Source organism: Pectinophora gossypiella, chromosome 18, assembly GCF_024362695.1.
Source record: "Pectinophora gossypiella chromosome 18, ilPecGoss1.1, whole genome shotgun sequence".
Taxonomy (NCBI): domain Eukaryota; kingdom Metazoa; phylum Arthropoda; class Insecta; order Lepidoptera; family Gelechiidae; genus Pectinophora; species Pectinophora gossypiella.
The window spans coordinates 14,376,176-14,397,987 of record NC_065421.1 but is presented as its reverse complement, the minus strand read 5'-3'; the positions used below and the strand labels follow the sequence as shown (position 1 = coordinate 14,397,987).

The 21,812-nt window shown below is 36.2% G+C and overlaps 1 protein-coding gene and 2 long non-coding RNA genes across 4 annotated transcripts; 1 reads left to right on the top strand and 2 right to left on the bottom strand.

The window, feature by feature from the left end:
- Nucleotides 1-7,822: 7,822 nt before the first annotated feature.
- On the bottom strand, nucleotides 7,823-8,930 carry LOC126374905 (uncharacterized). Its single transcript, XR_007567509.1, has 2 exons — nucleotides 8,809-8,930; nucleotides 7,823-7,969 (listed from the first exon to the last, which is right to left on the bottom strand). It is a non-coding gene; the product is annotated as an uncharacterized LOC126374905 (long non-coding RNA).
- Nucleotides 8,931-11,154: 2,224 nt separating this feature from the next.
- On the bottom strand, nucleotides 11,155-19,244 carry LOC126374874 (G protein-activated inward rectifier potassium channel 4-like). 2 transcript variants are annotated; one of them, XM_050021640.1, is made up of 3 exons: nucleotides 19,054-19,244; nucleotides 17,446-18,512; nucleotides 11,155-11,592 (listed from the first exon to the last, which is right to left on the bottom strand). In XM_050021640.1, the coding sequence occupies exons 1-2, from the start codon at nucleotides 19,151-19,153 to the stop codon at nucleotides 17,461-17,463; spliced, it is 1,152 nt and encodes a 383-aa protein (XP_049877597.1). In that variant the 5' UTR covers nucleotides 19,154-19,244; the 3' UTR covers nucleotides 11,155-11,592; nucleotides 17,446-17,460. The 2 variants fall into 2 exon arrangements, 1 of the variants encoding a protein (XP_049877597.1); XR_007567500.1 differs by lacking the exons at nucleotides 17,446-18,512; nucleotides 19,054-19,244 and adding an exon at nucleotides 12,033-12,122.
- On the top strand, nucleotides 13,238-14,331 carry LOC126374900 (uncharacterized). The gene is made up of 2 exons (XR_007567501.1): nucleotides 13,238-13,401; nucleotides 13,629-14,331. It is a non-coding gene; the product is annotated as an uncharacterized LOC126374900 (long non-coding RNA).
- Nucleotides 19,245-21,812: the final 2,568 nt, after the last annotated feature.

Below are 21,812 nucleotides of genomic sequence, written 5' to 3'. Positions count from 1 at the left end.
ATGTCCATATTACTAGCTTTACTTTTTTATTTGCGGGTTTCCTTGTATTTACTCGATAATTACGTTGAATTGATAACATTGCGTATACACATGTTCCTGATAGGTTTTTTCTCCAAATCTTGCATAAATCGGAAGCACGTTGTCTTAATAAATAAGACCTAATAATAATATAAATAAATCCGATCTGTCCCAAAAGTTTGCTTAGCAGGGCATACGACCACGGCTACTTACTAAACATTCGGAAGAATTTCAGAGAAATATACCTTTTTTCTTGTTTCATACTTTTAGAGCGTGATTTTTCCGTAGTTATTTATTTATTAGACTTTTTTTATAAATTATACCACACCTCGGATACTCCATACAAAAATCTCATTCTAACTGTGTGTCCCCAAAACTGTAACTGCGAGGAAGATAGACAGCCCGCATGCTCCTTTTTACTCCTAAGCGGCCATCCAGAGGGGATCAAATCGATCCCTGGTGGGTTAAAATGGCCACATCGAAGCAATTTATCTAAGAAAGCAATGTTGCTATTTGACATTTCTTTGCATTGGCACTTACTTTTATATGCGCAAATGTCAAATTGCTTCGATGTGGCCATTTTAACCCCCCTGATACGAATTGGTGCGAGGCAGAGCGTTACCGTTCTATAAGCAGTATTATCCTTAATTCTATGGTTATACCTAGCTCATCATCATCCCTAATTTAAGAGTCACGCTCTTGTCTGTGTAGCATTCTCCATTGTTGTCTATCAAAGACCAATTCCTTCACCTCCTTATAAGACACGACGTTCACCTTTTCTTTAATCTATTCCATGTAAGCGCTTCTTGGTCTTCCCCTTCCTCTCTTTCCTTGTAGCTTCCCTTCTATGATGTTTTTTAATAAATAAATAAGTCTTATTAAGTGTCCAATCATCTTACCTATCCTGTCCTCAATAACTCTCAATATTTTCCTCATTAGTAACTCTTTCAGTCCAACTTATTCTTTCTATACTTCTCCAACACCACATATCAAAGCTACCTACTTAAAAAAGACCCAGAGAGGGGGTGAATTCGGCGCCCGATATGAATTGGTGCCGGGTAAAGAGTTACCGTTTTGTATAGAGTATTATATACTTTATTAAATTTAAAAAAAGTTAGAAATCACTCCCACCATTAGAAATTAGAACCCTGTCGCTTTAATTTCATGTCAATACGTAATATATTCCCTTTAAATTTTTCAAATAGGTTAATGCGACATGGTTCTAAAGTATATTTTTAGACGTGACTATACCTAATATTTCCACACTCACGATTACTTCACAATTCATAAACCAATACTGCTCGCGTCCTTAATCCCGCAGTTAGGAGGCACGTACAGGTACAGTCACGTACAATATTGCCACCGGCGCGATACGTCTCCGCCTAATTCCAACTCGACAGTACCATCTGTCAAAATCACGTCGTCAAGTGTAGTGAGGACTGTATGTGATAGTGTGGTTTGACAAGTAATGAGTTTTGTTGACGACTGTACCACAGTGTAATTTAAGTTCTAGTTCGTATGAATTTAGATAAGTTTCAAGTTTTCAACCTGTCTGGAATACATAGTGTTCAAGTAACTTATATATCTCCCTAGCATTATCCCGTTTTTCACAGGGTCCGCTTACCAAACCTGAAGATTTAACAGGTCCGGTTTTTTACAGAAGCGACTGCCTGTCTGACCTTCCAACCCGCGAAAGGAAAACCAGCCCAATACAGATTAGGTCACATATTTCCGAAAATGCATTTCTCGGGAATGTGTGTTTCCTCACGATGTTTTCTTTCACCGCTGAGCACGTGATGTTTATGATCCAAACATGAATTCGAAAACAAATTCGACAATCATTGGTTTAGGACTGTGTTGGATTCGAACCTGCGACCTCAAAGTGGGAGACAAGCGTTCTACCAACTGGGCTACCACGGCTCGCTATTTAAATAACTTAAATTACCTGTCAAAAGTTTATTTTTAAAGTTACTTTTTACTGATGTAGTCGTTATTAATGATTAATGACGTATCTGCATTTTTGGCGGTACGATTTGCACCTTTTGCAATTGTCATTAAGACACGGCCAATAACCTTTTTTTTGACGTAACTTATTGTCGATTTGCCGCAGATGGCAATAACTACTTAGCCGGACAAATGGGGAGCACTGAGGGCTGTCACCCGTTACAAAATTTAAGACAACAGGCCTGAGGGTGCCCAGTTGGGCGTGAACCTTGGCTAAAGGCGTCGTCTAAGAGGAAGAATATTTGGAAGAATTAATCGACCCAAGTGGATCGATAGCGATAAGCGCTGAACGAGGGAAATCGTCGACCACGCCGGCGGGGTCGGTATCGGGGATCTGAAGTAAGCCAATAACCAAGTAGGTTACGCGAGTATAATAAAGTAAAGACGGCACCAGTCTGTCGCTAGTCTGTCCCCCGATTCAATGTGTTTTGGGAGCTATGTGACCTAACCTTTAATTGGTCTAGTTTTCCCTTCGGACTGGCAACTGCTTTTACATAATATCGGAGCAAACCTTTAGTAATTAGGTAAGTTTATTGAGAAAAATGTAAGAATGCCGAGGAGATGAAGCTGCAGCGAAACTGGCTTTAGTATTTAAATGCTATGTGGCAATTACAAAAGTAAGCAGAGAAGGAGGCAGCGCAAAGATTAGAAGCAGCGCCGGAATATCAAAATGGAACATCTCCGAAATATCTTGCTATTGCCAATTCTTCAGGCGTTTAAAACAATTTTAAAAAGTGAAATAGTTTTACAGTTTAAGCCGTGTGGAGCATGAATCGTGAGGTAAGCGGTAAAGCATGGCGGAAGCAATATTGTACGTGCGAGAGCTCAGTGCGGTTATATTTGATTTTCATTGATAAAATGCTACGGATGTGGGAGGAAGATTATGTGGATTTTTACAGTTTCGATTTAAAATTGTCTTTTGTAGAAACCTTAATATTACATTTAAAAACAAATCCTCTATCAGTTACGAGTGATAGCAATAACATTGACAAACATAACATTGGCTTAACTGTAGTAAATAAAACAGTCGCAATTTTTTAGTTAGTAATCCATGAGTGCATAGTACCTGCTACTAAAGTACCTACCTATGACATAAGATTATAGTGGATAAGTATAGACGCAGTATTATTATTATTCCTTATTCTATGCTGCAGTGTAGCGCGCGAACAGATAGATGGACAATGGCCCAATTCCTGCAGACACCTCCTAATTTTACTTTAAGTTATAAGTACCTGTCATTTTTTTATCCGCCATTTGCTTATCACAGCTCTTAATTTTAGGAAGAATGAGTAAATGACTGAATAACCCGGGCGAATCAAAAATGTATCTCGCTGGTATGCAAACCGTTTGACATGTGCTGTCAACATAATTCTGTCGGGTTATTGCGGTTACGGTTGTTTTAGATATGTGCTTAAAATTGACGTATGTTCCATAAATTTTATGCTTGTCGATTACCAGTGCCCCTTCTATACAGGGTTTTAGTGACATCGTAACGAAAACTTTGAGGGATGATTCAGATCATTATTCTGAGTTGTGATCAAGTGGAATTGTACATCGCAAAAGTACCTACCTGAGTAAGTAAGTACCTGAAAATAATTATAAAAAACACTACAATTTTCATGAATTTTCCGAGAGGAAAATCCACTTAATATCAACAGAATCATGCTCTGAACTATCCCCCTCAGTATTAGTTACGATGTCGCTGATACCCTATCTACTTGTATGTACTTGTTCAGGGTGTAAGTGACATCGTAACAGATACTGGGGGGGATGATTCAGCTCATTATTCTAAGTTACTTTCAAGTGGAAGAAGTAGTACTAGTAGTGGAAGTGGTGTCAAGTGTTAATGTTAATGTGGTGGTGATTTGATTTGATTTGGACTTTTCTATCACAAAAAATATAGAATTGACAGAAAATGCGACTTGATATTAATTCAGAATCATGATCTGAAGGAATAACACTATATTCAAGTCACGGTTGAAAGCCTTCCTGTTAAGTAAATTTTATTATTCAGTTCATGATTTTATTGGTGATAGAGATTGTGGTAGACTGAAACGTGATTAACGACTCCCTTGCAATGTTATACGGTATTTTTTTTATTTTACTTTTGTTTTCCTTTCACGTTTGATGGTAATATTGTGACCTAAAATTGTAAAATTACTTATGACTACTTATTCTGTGGCATTTTTATCTTATATTCTTTTAAATTTTTATTATGTTAAGTTCATTTGTTTTTTGATTGCTTGTTAAACTTATTTTTTACCATTCTATTTCAGTATTTCGAACACAATTCTTGTAATTGTTATGCGAATAAATAATCATACTCATACTCATACTCATCCCTCTCAGTATTCGTTACGATGTCACTGACACCCTGTATACACCTAGTGTTATTTGTTTATTTTGTGATCATGTCCGGTAATCAGTGTGTTTACTTCTCTCTGCTTTGGCGGTGACAAGAACGCGTGCGCAGACTGTTATCAAAATTTTCCCTCTATTAATTCTCTGTGGCAAATTAACTAAATGGTGAAAATAAATATCAGTCCATTTAGTTAGTCCATTTAAGGTACCTAAAGTTGTAGTAAGTAGTCTATTTCTTCACAAACTCTAGACACCTCCAGATTTCATCCAGTTATTCAAGCTACAAGTAATTAATTCGAAAACATAGTTGGAAGTTTGGCTAATTAATTGAGAGTGCTTTATCTTGAGCCTGTTAGAAGTTGTGGAACGCACCGGCGAAACTTGCTAACTTAGAGTCGATGGTCCGTAAATAATGAAGAGCCGTTTGTATAGGGAAGTTACTTTAATATTCTCAAACTGGTTAAAATGCCAACCACTGAAATATGCATTAGCGCCTACAAAAAATAAAATGCAATCCTTTTTCGCTTACAAAATAAATTGCTTTTTGTTTTTGACAGGCACTTTTTAAAGTTGTTTTTACTTATGCTAGATAAAATATTTAGAAAAGAATAATTATAATAGACGTTCTCATTATAGTAAGATATGCCTTCATAGTATAACCAAATTGTTATTGGTGCCGCCTTATCGCGTCCGCGCGAGTTCCCCCTTATTCCATAGCGAGTTACGGTCATTAAAAGTAAAGTTGAACCCAGAGGGCGTGAGGTCAGCATCTGATTCCAAGTGGTGCGGGGTGGAGAGAGTTATAATTTTTCTATGGAGTGTCCGAGTTGTGATAATCGATGTGTTTACCTAAATAAACTTTTTTATTATTATTATTATTGTATGTCTTTTTTATATCTCGGGCCTATGGAGGCCCGGACTTTTGGAAGGCGTGCGTGGGGCCGAAGCCAACACGTAGAGGCCCCTTAAGACAGTTTAATCTAAATGTGGTGTGACACCAACCGGCGATTATCCCTGTATGCACTATGGGAGTGCACCCAAAGACAATCCCCGGTTCGTGTAGGACTATTGCAGATTATGGGAACAAAGGGAACTGGGCTATTGGGTTGGGGGTTAGTGGACCGGGATACTGGAACTATGGGGGACTATGGCGCCTGCTCAACCAATGTTGGTAAACATGGATAAATGAGCAGGCGGTGACTCGCCACTCACTGGATGGGCCACCTATCTAGCCGACGCGACTGGACGGCAAGGCAGCAACATGGTTGTGAGCAGCTCAGGGTGTCGAGAGGTGTACACCGCTTTCTGCGAGGCGGTTTACCCGCCTCACCAACTCGCAACTTATGCATCTTTCACTTCCACCCTGCGAGCGTATAGCTCTAACGCCCCACTCTGGCCGGCCAACGAAGGCAAGCCAGAGGTGAGAGTCCTGCGGCCCCCGCTGGGGTCCACTCCGGCCGGCCAGTGAAGGCAAGCCGGAGACGGAGGGCCTGAACGACTCTCGGGGGATCTCAGCTCCGTGGTGTCGTCACTCACCAACAGCTCGCCACAAGCTGGCCTGCGGAGACTGACTGCACTGTTGAATTCACCAGGTTCGCTGATAAATCCACCAGGGGGCGATGGGGTCGTCACATCCCGACGCCTTTATTATTATTATTATTATTATTTCTTTATTCTATACGTCGATTCTAAGCCTATCGGTCCAGAGCGGTGTATTACTATAATATGTCGTTCGCTCAGCGATATTACTTAACCAAACTTTTGTAACCGACCGATTTATCAACAGAAATAGAACTTCAATTAGTCTAAAGATGGAAGTAAATGATGCTGAAGTTATTAGCTCCTAAATACCAGAAGACAAATCGCTTTAGTTCAATCTTCGTGACAAGTAATTTGTTATTTTAATGATTTTATATTTATAAATGTAATCCTTTCTGAAGGTGTTCTGTCCAAGCGTCTATTTCAGTTCTTCTGTGTGTTAGAGAGAGAGCCACAAGGAATGAGTAGTGAACTTACAGCTACTTCTGGTATCAAGTTTAATTTATTTATTTATTAAGAACTACTACATCATATATATAAAACATTAACAACTAAGACAATTACTAAAATTAAGACTTATATATATGGCAATTACAGTGTACATATAGCATCTACAAATTAGTAATTAAATTAACAAAGCAGTCTCTATTTAAATTCTAGATTCAGACTCGAATGACTTGTGCAAGAGAATGAGATGTGACGTTAACAACGAATCCCCGAACTACTTAAAGTCAGGTTTCTCTAAGGTTTATTCGCTTCATTTTCCCTTTACGTCGTTCGAGTTTTGATGTACATACGTACATAAATAAACTGACGCCTATTTTCCACCGGGATAATCAGAGACTATGGAATTCCATTTGCTTCTCTTGCTTCCTCCACATTAATCAATCGTTTCACACACGCACGCCGGTTCAGAGTAGATTGTACTGAACCTTTTCTAAGGACATCTTCACTTTGGTCAATGTAGGTCTTCCTCTGTCAGCCTAACAACCAACCTTCGCTTTATATATACTGCTTTCGTAATCCTTTATCGTATCGAACAAGTGTCGTATCGTAGTTTTGATGTATAATACATTTTATGGTAAAAACTGTTTGCAAATCTGCGTTTCGAAAGAATGACGGTGATTCGCTGAACATCAAAAATTTCGCTTATACGATGAACCGTTTGGTGATAGGTAATCAACACATACATATAGGTAGTAAGTGAAGGGTCACACAGGAAGTGTATAATGTTTTTCGTATTGTTATGTACCTATTTCAGTCTACAATCTCCGATACGGTATTTTCTACGGTTAATGTGATTTTAAAAATAGTTACTACCATTTGCGGCAAATCTAAAATAAGTCAAGTCTTCTTCTATCGTGTGGGTTGTGAAGGGTTATTATTGAGCCGCCAAAGGCCCCTGACATGGGCCTAACGATTACTCACATCAGTAAGTGTCTAGTAAGTATAGTAACCGGGTCCAACGACCCTTCGGTAATTTTGATCAGCCTGTAATGTGATAACCTAACTTTTTGTGATATCCCCACGGGGCTTCGAACTCGGGACCTCCGGATCGTGAGCCCAACGCTCAACATTTGAACCGCAGAGGCCGTTGAGTCAAGTAAAAGTTTTATTTTTTTTATTAATGTATGTTATTTAAATTTAATTCAATGTTAAATTGTATAATAATTTGTATTTTGTATCTATATTGTTTTATATTATGATGTAAGTGCTGATTGTAATTGTAAATGTTGCAAGACCTCTCTGTATTTGCATACCAATATTGTTTTGGTTAAATGTGTGAAACTTTAATTTAATCATATATAACAACCAATGTACCACATTTACTGCAAATAAATGATTTGATTTGATTTGATAAAAAAAAACAAAAGTTGGTAAGTGAAAAAAAAAACAGCAATGATTCGGAATTATTTATAGCAGCGACAAACGTTTGCCTTTTCGCATTTGCCGTTTTTGTACCCTCGTATGATGCAGTGAACATTGCAGGCCATGTTGGTACAAGTCGTCCTGGGTATACGCACCAAGTTTTCTTCTTGGTGGGCGTCTGTAAAACAAAAGGTTTATAAAGATCCAGACCACACCCAGGAGACTCCATACAGAAATGTCATCCTTGCCGTGTGCTGCCTAATTCAAATTAAATTCAAAAATATTTATTTTTCAAAATAACCTCCCACCACAGGGCTCTAGTCCTACTGCTTCATATTTTCCTTTCTTTTTTTTGACAAAGCAACCTGTGACGTCATAGAAAGACGTGACATTTCGCACTTATTATTACGTTTTTCTTTATTAAAATGCATAAATAAGTAATATAGAAAAAAAAAAACGATTTTGTTACGTTTAGATCTGACTTTATTTAGTAATCAGAATTTCATAATTTATCTTTGATCTAGAAAGTCACGAGTACTAATATGTGTACACTTTGATACTATGTCGCGTTTAACTTTTCTGACAAATTAAAACGTACCTAAGTCTCATTAAATGTCAAATATGATAGTGCGACAGGGTTTTAAAGTGGGTACATGATATTACTCATGACTGTAGATCATAATATTAAACTTTATTCTAGTCTATACCAGCAGGGTCTGTGTGAGAACCGCGCCGCGCGCGGCGCGAATTATATTGAACGCTTCGACCAATAAACGATACGAATACTATCTACGTAGATGGACGTCAAACGGCTATTGGTCGAAGGCCTCGATATAACTCACGCCCCGCGCGGCGCGGTCACCGTGCAGAACCTACAACCGTACTTCAAATCCTTTTACAATTAACATAAAGTGAAGATTATTTATTTGCGGTTCACAAGTTATAGGAACAGTGACTATGTGCACAGGGACAAAGGTCGATACTGATTTACAATATTCACTTAGATGAATGTCCTACCTTCAACAGTCACCGACAGCACGGCAACAGCTATCGCCAAAAGAAACGTTAAAGTAAGTACTTTAGACATTTTAGTGTTAGTCAGAGACAACGCTAAATATGATATTTAGCTTCCAAATGAGTAATCACTGCCTTATACAGACTTCTTATATACAGGAAAGTATACAAGAACCAGTCTAAGGGGAAATCCTTTAAGGTTTATTGTTTCTTTATTAACTTACCTACTAGCACGCGCGTGTTTGAAAGAATTAATTAATGCAAAGCTAGAAGAAAATGTACCAAACATTTAGGAAAATTCAGATTGATAATCTTTATAAATACTATAATCACTTGTTAGGACACGTTTCGTGTTAGAAGCAACAGAGGCTTAAAAAGGCAATTTTATATTTGTGTGCATTGCGCACTTAATCCTATATGCGTAGATGTCAAATTGCAATATTGCTTTTATAGATCTAGAGTTTTCTTCAGTGAGGCATGTGGACTATATTCGTATTTTTTAGTATGATATACTCGAGTAAGTTGAGTCTTCAACATAAAACAACAAAACATAGACAGCCTATATACGTCCCACTGATGGGCACAGGCCTCCCGTCAATCAACCGGAGGGGGTATGGAGCATATTCCACCACGCTGCTCCACTGTGGCTTGGCGGAGGTGTTTTTACGGCTAGTAACCAGGACCAACGGCTTAACGTGCCGTGTCATGACGTGGCTTAAAGTCCTCAAGACGAGGTAAATGTCAACTTAAAATACTAAAATGCACGGTCACGAGCATTAATATGGATACACTTCGGTACCATGTCACATTAACTTTTAGACAAATTGAACTGTAAGTCTCTTTAAATGTCAAATATGTCAGTGCGACAGAGTCCTAAAGTGGGTACATTATATTGCTCATGACTGTACATGATATTACTCATGACTGTACGGTCACGAGCATTAATATGTATACACTTTGGTACCATGTCACATTAACTTTTAGACAAATTGAACTGTAAGTCTCACTAAATGTCAAATATGTTAGTGCGACAGAGTCCTAAAGTGGGTACATTATTATTATTGCTGATGACTGCACAGCTGAAGCCGAGTCGAGTGGAGGAAGTTTCGAGTAAAAATCTTCCAATACGGGTGTTATTTCCAAAATTTTAGACTTGACGAAGTCTGTCGCCCACTATGATTTTCGAAATTGTTTGTCGAATTCATGTTTGGATCATAAATGATTATCACGTGCTCAGCGGTAAAGGAAAAGATCGTGAGGAAACCCACATAATCGATGCGTTCCGGAGGTATGTGACCTAGCCTGTATTGGGCTGGTTTGCCCTTCGCGGGTTGGAAGGTCAGACAGTCACATCAGTAAAATCCGGACCTGTCAAATTTTCGGGTTAAGTAAGCGGCCCCGTGAATACGGGATAGCGCTAGGGAGATGATGACGTCTGTTGCCCACTACCGCCATATTTTTTAACTTAGGCTCTGGCTACCCCCATTAGGTATTAGGTACGAGTGTGAGTGACATAGGTAGTTTATATTTCATAAAGAGATTAAGGGAATTCACAATTCAAATGAAATAATCTTATCAAACATTAATACATGACTTTGTGACCTATATAAAAGTTGTTTACATCGCCGATGTTATATCGATAGTCTTTTTAGCACGATAATGCGTAATGTTGTCATTTTGCGTAGTTATTATATTTTTAACATAAATAGCATATACTTACTCCGAAATGCGTTTCTCGGGAATGTAGGTTTCCTCAAGATGTTTTCCTTCACCGCTGAGCACGTGATAATCATTTATGATCCAAACATGAATTGGAAACAAATTCGACAATCATTGGTTTAGGCCCGTGCTGGATTCAAACATGCGACCTTACAGTGAGAATTGTATACGGCTCGGGGGATCTCCCTTGCATCAACTGGAGGAGCATACTCATAACACTCATAATATAAACAGGAAATTCGTATTAGTATTTTTTTAAAGAAATATTCCGGGAACAGAGAAGTGAGTGTACTATACCATATATTTTACTAGTTCATTGCATTGTAACATTTCGTCTCATTGTACCAAAAGATCAACAGATTAATCAGATTGATAGAAATGTGAATGGAAAGCGGAAGCGAATAAATGGAAATAGGTATATACCAACTGGAAGTAATGAAAAGTATCATTCCGGAGAAGTTCTAAAAGTCAAATATGGGTTTGTGTCCTTTACAGCATGACGGTCTGTAAGAGCCTCTCACTAGGTTGACACCACGATAGTCCAACCCCGGTCGGACCACCAACAAAATATATGCAATAATAACCTCACCTAGTGTCTTGTTGGTAGCGTAAGCAACATATCAATTAAACGAGGTAGTTCAAAATTACTAAAGAAAATTTTAATGAATTAAGCTTTATTGATCGCTTGGAGACTTAAACTAATTACAACACAAATATCAGAAGATGAAAATGTTGAAGATGAAGTTGAATACAGAAAGGAAATAGGATAGTGACATAAAAGAAACATGACAATAAAGTCTCATAATTTGCAAGTGGTGAAACATGTTCTTATAATAAATGAATATCAATGATGATAATGATGAGATTATAAAATTTAACTCCTATAGCAGCGACAGACTTTGTCTCTACCACAGACGCCGCGCTTGTAGCCTAGCATCAAGCAGTGTGTGGTGCAGAGAGCGTTGCCTCCGAGTTGGCAAGTCAATCGGGGTTGAACTGAACCATCTTCTTGAGGGATCTCGTCTTGTAGCACTAATCCATCTTCTTGAAGGACTTCGCTCTCAGGAACTATGGGAAAATAGAGAAATCAAATAATGTTTAGTTTAAATATAATAGAAAGTCAAATTCTGTTTTAGACGGGTAGAGTTACAAGTTATCAAGATGACATGCAATCGCTAATGGTATCATAATGGACCATAGTCATGATGCGATCCATCATTCTGATCATTTTGGAAAGGACATAAAATTTGTAGCTGTACTTTGAATACGAAGTAATGGCGAAATCAAAGATGGTGTGAGGTGGATTACCAACTTCGTCAACCCTGGTGTCAGAGTTATTACTGAGCCGCCAAAATCCTGACATGGCTAATATAACGACTACGTACTTGCATCCGTATCAGTAGTAGTAGTAGTAAATAAAGCTAGAAAGTCTATAGGTACTCACTAGCGGGTGAATGCAGAGAATCGTATGAAGACAAATAATTACACAAACAAAGAATAAGCTTTACCTGTGACTGGAAGAGACATCGCAGCAACCACCATTGCCATCAAAAAAGCAAAGATTACTACTTTACACATTTTATTGAGTTTAAATATTTAAAATCACTTGAGATGTTTAGTTACAAACTGAAGAATCACCTTCTTTCACACCCTATATATACTGAAATATTTTGAGTGACCTGAAAAAGGGGTATTTTTTGAGTTTATTAGTCTTTCATCAATGTGTAACCACCTTGATAAATTACACATTATTATTGGACATTGATTAAGAAATTATTATTGATGATAGTAATCATTATCGCTTTAACACTACTATGATTAAACAAGTTTACGAAGGATTCCACTCATACTTTTGCACAGAGAATAAATCTTAATAAGTATTTGACTTGATGACTGTCACGTATTGCGACGAATAGTTCAAAATTATGCTTCTATGCTGTTCTGGGAGCATATAAAAAACATAGAACACGTTCAGCTGCTTCTCTTCCCGGGCATGTCGTAAAAACCGACAGAGGGATTGTGTCCTCTAACATGATGGACTAATGTTATGGGCGATAGGCTGATCCCTTATCACCATAAGGTTCATCATATCCATCTTTGGAATTCGTATCAACAGTGGCTGCAAGTTGTCTTTAATTACTTGTGGCTCTGCCCACCCCATTAGGGATTACGGGCGTGAGTTTATGTATGTATGTAGTTCAAAATTATGTAAACAGGGCTTAAAAACGGTCATGGCATAAAAGCGATTAATACCGGCATAATAATTGCAGCATAACCTTAACCGCTAGTGTCTTTTGAAAGGTTTCAAACTGTATGTAACATACACTTACATAAACTCAGGACCGTAAAACCTACATATTTAGTTCTTTTTCATGATTTTAATTATATTTATAGTAAGTTTATGTTTGGTCGATGTATCTCTGATTACCTTTGTCCTTATGTTGTTGTTGTTACAGTTGGCAGAAAATATTGTCTGTTCCAACTCATCTTTATTAGCCGTTACATTTTCATGCTTATTTTTTCTTACTCAATAAAGTCCTTCGTAATAACATGTTGAATTATTATTGCAGCAAAAAGATAGTCATTGGTATCATCAATAACATTTCTATTTAATCAGTCCTGCATATTGATAAAAGACTAAACGATTAAGACTAAAAGATTAAGATAAGAACTCGAAAAAATACCCCTATTTCAGGTCAATTGAAATATTTCATTATATATATAAGGTGTAAAAGAAGTAAGTCTTCAGTTTGTAACGAAACATCTGTTGTGAAGTTTTGCATCGAACAAAATCTAAATTTCGAAAAATGACTAAAGTAGTTATCTTCGTATTTCTGATGGTAATGGTAGTTGCTGTCTTGTCTCTTCCTGCTGAAGGTAAATCTTGATCTTTGTTATTTTTGTTTAATTTTTTTTCGGAAGTCTATCACAATCATAAAGTATCAACTTCACTTTATATAAACTTTTGTTGTTGTTAAGGTTTCTTGCTACAAGTCGTGATAGATTTATGGGACTACAAAATACAACTAAAAATCTAAACTTCATCTGATGTTGTGTGTTTTTTGATGATTCTACATAGAAACGCATTTTTCTTTTTGTCATAGTTCCAGAGAACGAGATCCCTCAGGATGATGGTTCAGTTCAACCCCGATTGACTTGCCAACTCGGAGGCAACGCTCTCTGCACCACACACTGCTTGATGCTAGGCTACAAGCGCGGCGTCTGTGCTAGAGACAAAGTCTGTCGCTGCTATAGGAGTTAAATTTTAAAATTATATCTTCATCATTATCATCATTTATATTATTATAAGGACCTTATTCACCACTTGTTGCTAAGTTATCTGGTTGTCAAACTGATGAGAGTTTGATAGCTGTACGGTTCCGAGTACTAATATGCATACACTTTGAAACCATGTCACATTAACTTTTTTGACAAATTAAATGTCAAATATGATAGTGCGAGAGGGTTCTAAAGTGGGTACATGATATTGCTCATGACTGTACTACTATTTCCCAGATAAGTTATTATCAAGTAATATAGTATGTAGTAATATAGTATGTAGTATTCTAATATTAATATTTCATTCATGTTATTGTCTTTTACATAATCTGTATTTTTCATTATAATTATTATTTCGTTGTATTGTAATTAGTTTAAGTGTACCAAACGCTCAATAAAAACATATTTTATTAATATAAACTATTTTGTAATTAGTATTATGCCTGTTTCGTTTAAATTATATCTACGGTAATGTTACCGGACTCTTTGCTTTTATTGTAGAGATTAATAAATCTTATTTTTCTGTGACTTTGGCTAATTTTGGGTGACAGGCTCTCATGTGAAAAAGGATAACATACCTTACTTTACTTTTACAACTCGCTCTTCTTTTTAAAGCTTTTTCTTTATACCTACTCCCAAATACAGCAGAATAGGAACTCTTTCTATCCATGTTCCAATTAATTTATGTTGACCTTTTGACATACAAAGAGTAAAAGTACAATGCAACATACAAGTTGACAGTACTTCCCCGTTACCGAAGTCTTTGTCAAAAAGTTACTAGGTACCTATACGAGTTTCCTGTTTATGTCGTGGCTAAGAATATTAACAATACATGCTTCATTACTTTATCAGTAAGTAACTCCCCTTATACATATTATGTCAGAAGGTCGTAGCCTAAAGCCACACTATTCAGAATTATTAATCACATCCTTCATACTTTCAACGATCAGTAAAAATGAAATTATTTTGAATAACATATTCAATTAATCAATAATATTGGTTTCTGTTCATAGTCCATTATGAAAAATTAAAAATGAAACATAAATCCGTAACTCCTGTGATAATTAAATAGCAATGAGTCTCAATGAAGTATTTGTGCATATACAAGATGACCTAATTAAACATTTTTATGTGAACAATCATAATCTTATCACTTTCAATTTCACAAGAGGAAAGTCACTTGACATAAAACGTGTAGGCAGTGTATATGATGATAGAATACCAATTAATATAATCATGACACAATGACAACTTATAAATTACTTCGTTGAACGACAGTGAGAAAATAATAAAGATTGATGCGTTCAACTAATTATTACCTCCACTGCGTCATAAGACTCGACTTAAAGAATCAGAAAAGAGGCACTTAAAAAGTTATTTTATTTGAAAAGTGTACAAAACTAGGTAAACTCGGGTTAAAATATCTAATAAACACAGCACGAAATGGTCAAGGTAAATTCCCCTTTGCCAAAATTCTACTAGGTACATCATAAAATATCACTTAGAAAATGATACCTATCATTATGTGCTAAGCTTAAATTGATAGAGTAGTTTTTTTTTTTATTAACACTTAAGGAAAACTCATTGTCCGTTATTAGTACATGACTACTTGTACTATTGATAAAGCAAACCAGCTAAAGGATTCCCCTTTCGCGAGATAATTACTCATCTTGAACTATATAAGGTGTCAAGGTATTGAGGAGTTCACAGTCAAACATCTGAACCCTTGTGTCGTAGTCAAGTCACTATTTCCTCCTCAATAAAAATGACTAAAGTCGTGTTCTTCGTCTTCATGGTAGCTATTGCTGCTTTAGCAATGGCGGCTCCGTCTGAAGAAGGTAATTATACGGACATAACATAACCAGCTTTTTTGGCTGAAGGTCTTTAGTCTTTTAATCACCAAATCCCCATTATTTAACTATTGTGTCTGGAAGGACCCTCTCTTACTAGGACACCTCAACCAATAACACACCAGATGAGGTAGCGTTTATATACAACTGCATAAGGTCCTAGTGAAATAGAAAACACACAGATAAAATCACTTAGACCCGTGTTAATTAGAAAAACTTCGATCAACAAAATGATCCGACCAGAACCTCTACCTGTTGATATGTCAATATCAATTAGGGGGTCATCTTGTAGGAGAGGACACAATCTTTCATAATTAAAGCACATAATAACGGGTTCTTACCGCGTTTAAATCCCCATCTCATATCCCCATTTAAACGCGGTAAGAACCCGTTATTATGTGCTTTAATTATGATAATAACCGTGTAAACTTAAAACAATGTATACATAATCTTTCGTTAATACCCGGAATTAATACCCGGAATAAAAATAAACTTGCTTTACAAGTCAGTCGATTACATAGGATTACTAAATCATTTAAGGGGCAATGTATACGTTTTTACAATAAGATTCCCATTGACATTCAGAATTTGCCTTTCAATTGCTTTAAGACAGTAGTTAAACAAAAACTTTCCAAAAAAGGTTATTATAAAGTTAGTGATTATTTAGAAGATATGAATGCATGGGATTAACTGTCTGAGAACTGATATTAGGCAGCTAAATTACTCAATTGTATATCAATATTTTATGTTTATTTTTATTTTTTTAAAGAACGTCTAGGGCCCTGTGCCGAGGTTTTTCTTGCAGCTTCTTTTCCCCGGCTATACAGGTTGTGAGAAGCTGCAGTAGTTTTAGGCGGATGAGACGTTCGTTATGTAAAAAATGACGATTTAAAGGGTAACTATGTTACCTACTGAATAAAGATATTTTTGAATTTGAATTTGAATTTGAATTTCAGTCGACTCTCATTACATGTTTGGGAGTATAAGTAGCTAAACGCATTGTATTTTTTTTTTTAGCTTGGTTCAGTGAAAAAGAATTTGAAAACACCTTTGAATTACCTATCGCTACCACCAAATAATCAATTTTCGTCTCTGTTTTACATTTCTTTTTTATTTTCTTTTTTCAGAATTTGAAATCGAACATGTGGACGGCTCAGTCCGTCTGCCGCGTGCGACTTGTGACCTTATCTCCGCGTTTGGAGTAGCTGATTCCGCCTGTGCTGCCCACTGCATTGTCAAGAAATATCGTGGTGGATGGTGTGAAAAGGGAGTCTGCCATTGCAGACGCTAATTCCTCACCTCCTTTGATAACCCATGCGTATCAAGTAGATACTCTCTCGTTAGTACTCAACTTTTTTGATGCGAGGAGTTTATTTAATTCGCTCGGGTTATAAATGTTTTTCATTTTCATCATTTGTATCTAAATTCTCATTTCCAGTAATCATTACTTAAATTATGATTTCAATATTGCAGTAATTTATTTATTTATTAATGATTTTTAATAAAGTTTTTTTATATTTTTCAACTGTAGATATATGGTATTATTTCTAATTACAAATACCTTTTACTATGCCCATTTTACCTAATAAAACCTTATTTATTAAGAAATATCGTTTCGTTCGCGGAAATTGAACTCGGAACCAAAGAGGGTTTAAAAGTTTGTTAGGGACATACACATTTGAGACACATACTAGTGCACAGCATAAAAAGTATTCATGAAACTGTTTGGAAGGATACAACATCAAAAGATAAAATAAAGAACTTTATTATATAATATCACACAAATACATACCAATAGTTGGAATAGTCAGGAGCTATCCTGAGAACTGATTGCATAATTTACAGCTTGATCATATTCAGCTGCAGAACACAATGGAGTATCAATTTGCTCCGTTGAACTTAACTTCGAGAAGTCCACGTCAAATATATTTTTACTTTCAACAAAATTGACCATAGGAACGAACCTATGACCCCACAGCATATCATGCTCCGTGTAACTCGATCTCGCCTGAACAGGCTGACCCGTCGTCTCAATCATCCCTTCAAACACTACTAGAATTTCAATCTTCCCACAAAGCAAATCTGCTGCGGATATTTTGTACAACGGACTGTTCTCATCAATGATATGAACAACGGAAACTGGCCACAGAAAGAACGAAGATTCGTTGCCATCCAATTCAGTTTTCAATTCTATCTGGTCAAAATTCTTTAAACACAAAACGTTATTATCCATCTTTATTATATAAGCTAGAGCGTTTATATTGAGTATTCTTGATTTCCTCATATCACCAACTCGGAAAACTAAACAAAACTTTTCGTCTCTTAAACTAATTACAGTGTGCTTGCTGAATAGTATAGTCTGTGTTCTGGCTTTGGGTCTAGTTAGTTTGGCAAACAAAATCCCTACCATAAACGCTTGGAATATGGAACTGAGTATACATTGTAAGCACATGGCAATAATTGCCTGTGGGCATTCTAGCGTTATAGCTCTATTTCCGTAGGCCACTGTAGTGTGAACCTCAATACTGAATAGGAAGCTTGAGGTAAACCCGTAGATATTTTCGACACAAGGAATCCAGTTGGTGCTATTTTGGTAAGTAGGTAAATGATCTTCTTCTAAGTCTCCGTGTCGCAAAGCTATAAGCCAGTAAACAGTGCCGAAGAATAACCAATCAGCGGTAAATGCCAAGAAAAAATTAAGCAAAGTCCAACGCCACCTTGCTTCCACCATGGTAATGAACCAGTTCGTGATGCGGTATTTCGTGTTAGGTTGTCGATCAATTCCTATGTTGAATTCGCCATTCTTGGAAATGATACGCGTTGACCGTCGCGTTATTTGTTTTAAACGATGAGTTTTTTCTGAAACAAAAATTGTAAATAGGTATATTATATTTTTATTCTAGTGACATTTAGTAAGTACTGGGGGGTTAAAATGGCCACATCGAAGCAATTCATCTAAGAAAGCAATATTACAATTTGACATTTGCGCATATAAAAGTAAGTGCGCAATGCAAACAAATGTCAAAAAGCAATATTGTTTTCTTAGATGAATTGCTTCGATGTGGCTATTTTAACCCCCCAGTATCTTGAATAAAAATGTTGATAAATATACTGAATAAGCGTATTTGCTCATAAGTTTTGGTAGGCGTTTCAAGTATATAAATAACAAATATTTAAAAACAGCCACTTATTATTTTGCAAATTACTCAAAATGTCTGAAATTGTATAGTCCTTCAATTGCTGGATTTTGTATTACGTACAAGGATTATTTATGCACCAAACAACAAGTAAGGTTATGTTTACTGACTGACATACACTTCACCACTAACACTAACACTTCTACTCTTTCCCTATTGTTAATTCATTTATAATCATGAACTTAAATTTGTAATTTACTTACTATTTTTAGGAATGTAAACTCCAGGCGACACGGGTCCTTCTGATTGAGAGCCATCTTCTTGAAAGAACGCAACATTTGATCTTCGAGTCAATTCATCCATATCAAAATAGTCTATACAAAATTTCACCCAACACTGCGATTATTTTCATTCTATATGTGAACGATTTATGTCACAATGTCGTCAACGAAATCGTAACTAACATCTCTGATACAAGTGAGTATAATGGAGTAGTGAAATTAAACCAATGTATGAGTAAGTATTAAGATAAGGCAGTTTATAAAGTAGGTAGTTGATATTAACAGCATTATTTGAGCTGTGACGTGATGTTGATACACTTTGTCATTGAAAAGTTTTCTTAAAACTGGACGTGTTGTTGCCGAAAAAAATAAGAATGTAAAAAGTTATTAATTAATGTTAAGTGCAGTTTCACTAACACAGTTGGCTTGTCTATTATAGACGACGATACGGCACAACGCCTACCATGTTGGTGTAACAGAAAGCTCGGTGAGGTGTGGGTACTTGGTTCATCATGCGATGGATGTACCTCTGACTATCCCAAACGAGATATAGTCGTAAGCTTATGTTTGTATGTTTTCGTCTATTCACTACTTATATGCCAACAACGCATCCTTTCTTATTTCAACCACACGATGCGCAGAGGTGATGACAGTTTAGAAAAAATTGTGGTGGGGAACACCGAAGGCAAAAGATCGCGTGGTGGTTCACCAACTAGATGGACCGATCAAGTGAAAGACTCGTCGTCATCCAAGCTCTACACAGTCCTAAGGGAAGCGCTGGACAGAAACTGGTGGAAGCAGATCATCCGCTCAAGATGCTACCTTGATGCTGACCACGACCCTCAGATATGAGGGACCGACCCAAGAGAGAGATGTTATGTCATATAAGTTTAACAGCAAATCATAGAAGTCGACAAGATGTACAGTGCTTCTATTTTCTTAATTTCCCTCTCTCGTCCGCATTTCCGAATACAAACAAATGCTAATGTCCATATGCAGTACCTACCTAATGATTAGATTTATCGTGTAGGTATTGGAATTTGAATTCAGAACAAAGTAATTCTGATACACGATACATCTAAATTGATACAGATATTACTGTGGTAACATTCAGTTTTGTTACCAAAAAATATATATCTCTGCTAGTCCAACAGACGCTTCTTTTTATAGTTTGTTATCCGTTACAGTGAATAAAGAAACCAGTCAATGTTTACCTATAACTTCTTATCGCATAAGATTTTCAAGAAAATAAAAACCGTCAGAATCATGATAAAATAAATATTCTGGTAAGTACCTACTGTTATCTTCAACCAGTTTATTTTAGATTCTATTGTATGTACAGAAAAATGCGATAAGTTCCTCTCTTTCTTTACATGACTACTTCCCTCTATTTATTTATGTTTTTTTTATTTTGTTTTACCTTTTATTAATTATATTATTTTATAATGATACCTACTCACAATACGACACGATTCATTTATAACAAACATCATAGAAGGAAAAATTTAAGGGAAGGGAGGAAGGGGTAGACCTAGGAGAACATTTATGAAACAAAAGAGAAGGTGCAAAGCGTGTCGTATCAGGTGAAGGTTTTGGCGGGAAGAAGAGAGGAATGGCGATTACTTCACCGACAAGAGCGCAGCTCTTAAATTTTATTTAAATTTAAATTTTATTGCCCAAGATTTATACATCGTAGGGCTGGGTGTGCTGATATATATTCTATCTGCATGCCGTAGTACTTGTCTTCTTTTTAAACCTACCACACTGCTTTATTTACATACAATTTATTTGTAATAATGGAAGAGCGGGGCCTCCAAACACAGGCTATGTCGCTTAAATGGAGACCCCAATCCACCAGTAGATAAGGATTTATTGTAAAAGAAAATAAACATTTTTCATTTTCATTTCTTAAATAAAGAGAGAGAGAGAGAGAGACAGAAAGAGAATGAGAGAGAGAGACTAACAATAATCTATCAGAGTTCCTTATAAATATGTTAAGCTTAAAATAAGAAAAATACGACACCTACATGATTATGTTATCTTAAGGTATATTATTAATATATTATTAATGTTATATAAAACATCATAAAAGGGGATATAGAAGGTAAGAGAGGAAGGCGCAGACCAAGAAGAGCTTACATGGAACAGATTAAAGAAAAGGCGAACGTCGTGTCTTACAAGGAAGTCATAGAATTGGCCTTTGATATACAAGGATGGAGAATACTACACCGACAATAGCGTGGCTCTTAAATTAATGACGATGAATGTTATATTAATTCATATAACCCACTGTAAGTTTATTTATAAGAGCACAATTTTCTTACAAATTCTAATTTATTCTAAAACGCCATGTCTTATCAATCTTGCAAATTAATTCCTGTCTAAATTCATCGTTTTGTTTCATTAAAAAGTAATAAATGCGTTAATTCATCAAAATCCAACAGCACTTAATAATAATGGGTCGAGGATAGCTCCCTGGGGTACAAGAAGAGAATCTATGGCGATCATTGGTCTCCCCTGTATAGTGTAATTCATTACAACATTATCTAACATCAGAAATTGTTTGAAAAGCATCACTGTTACGGCTCTTGGGGACAAACGGTGTAACTTTATTTTTTTCATATTTAAGGATTCAAACGTTCATTTGAAAAAAACTGCCTTATAATTTATTATTAGGTACTAGCATTCTGTATTTAATAAACATCAAATAAAAAAATCAAATCAAATCATTTATTCGCATA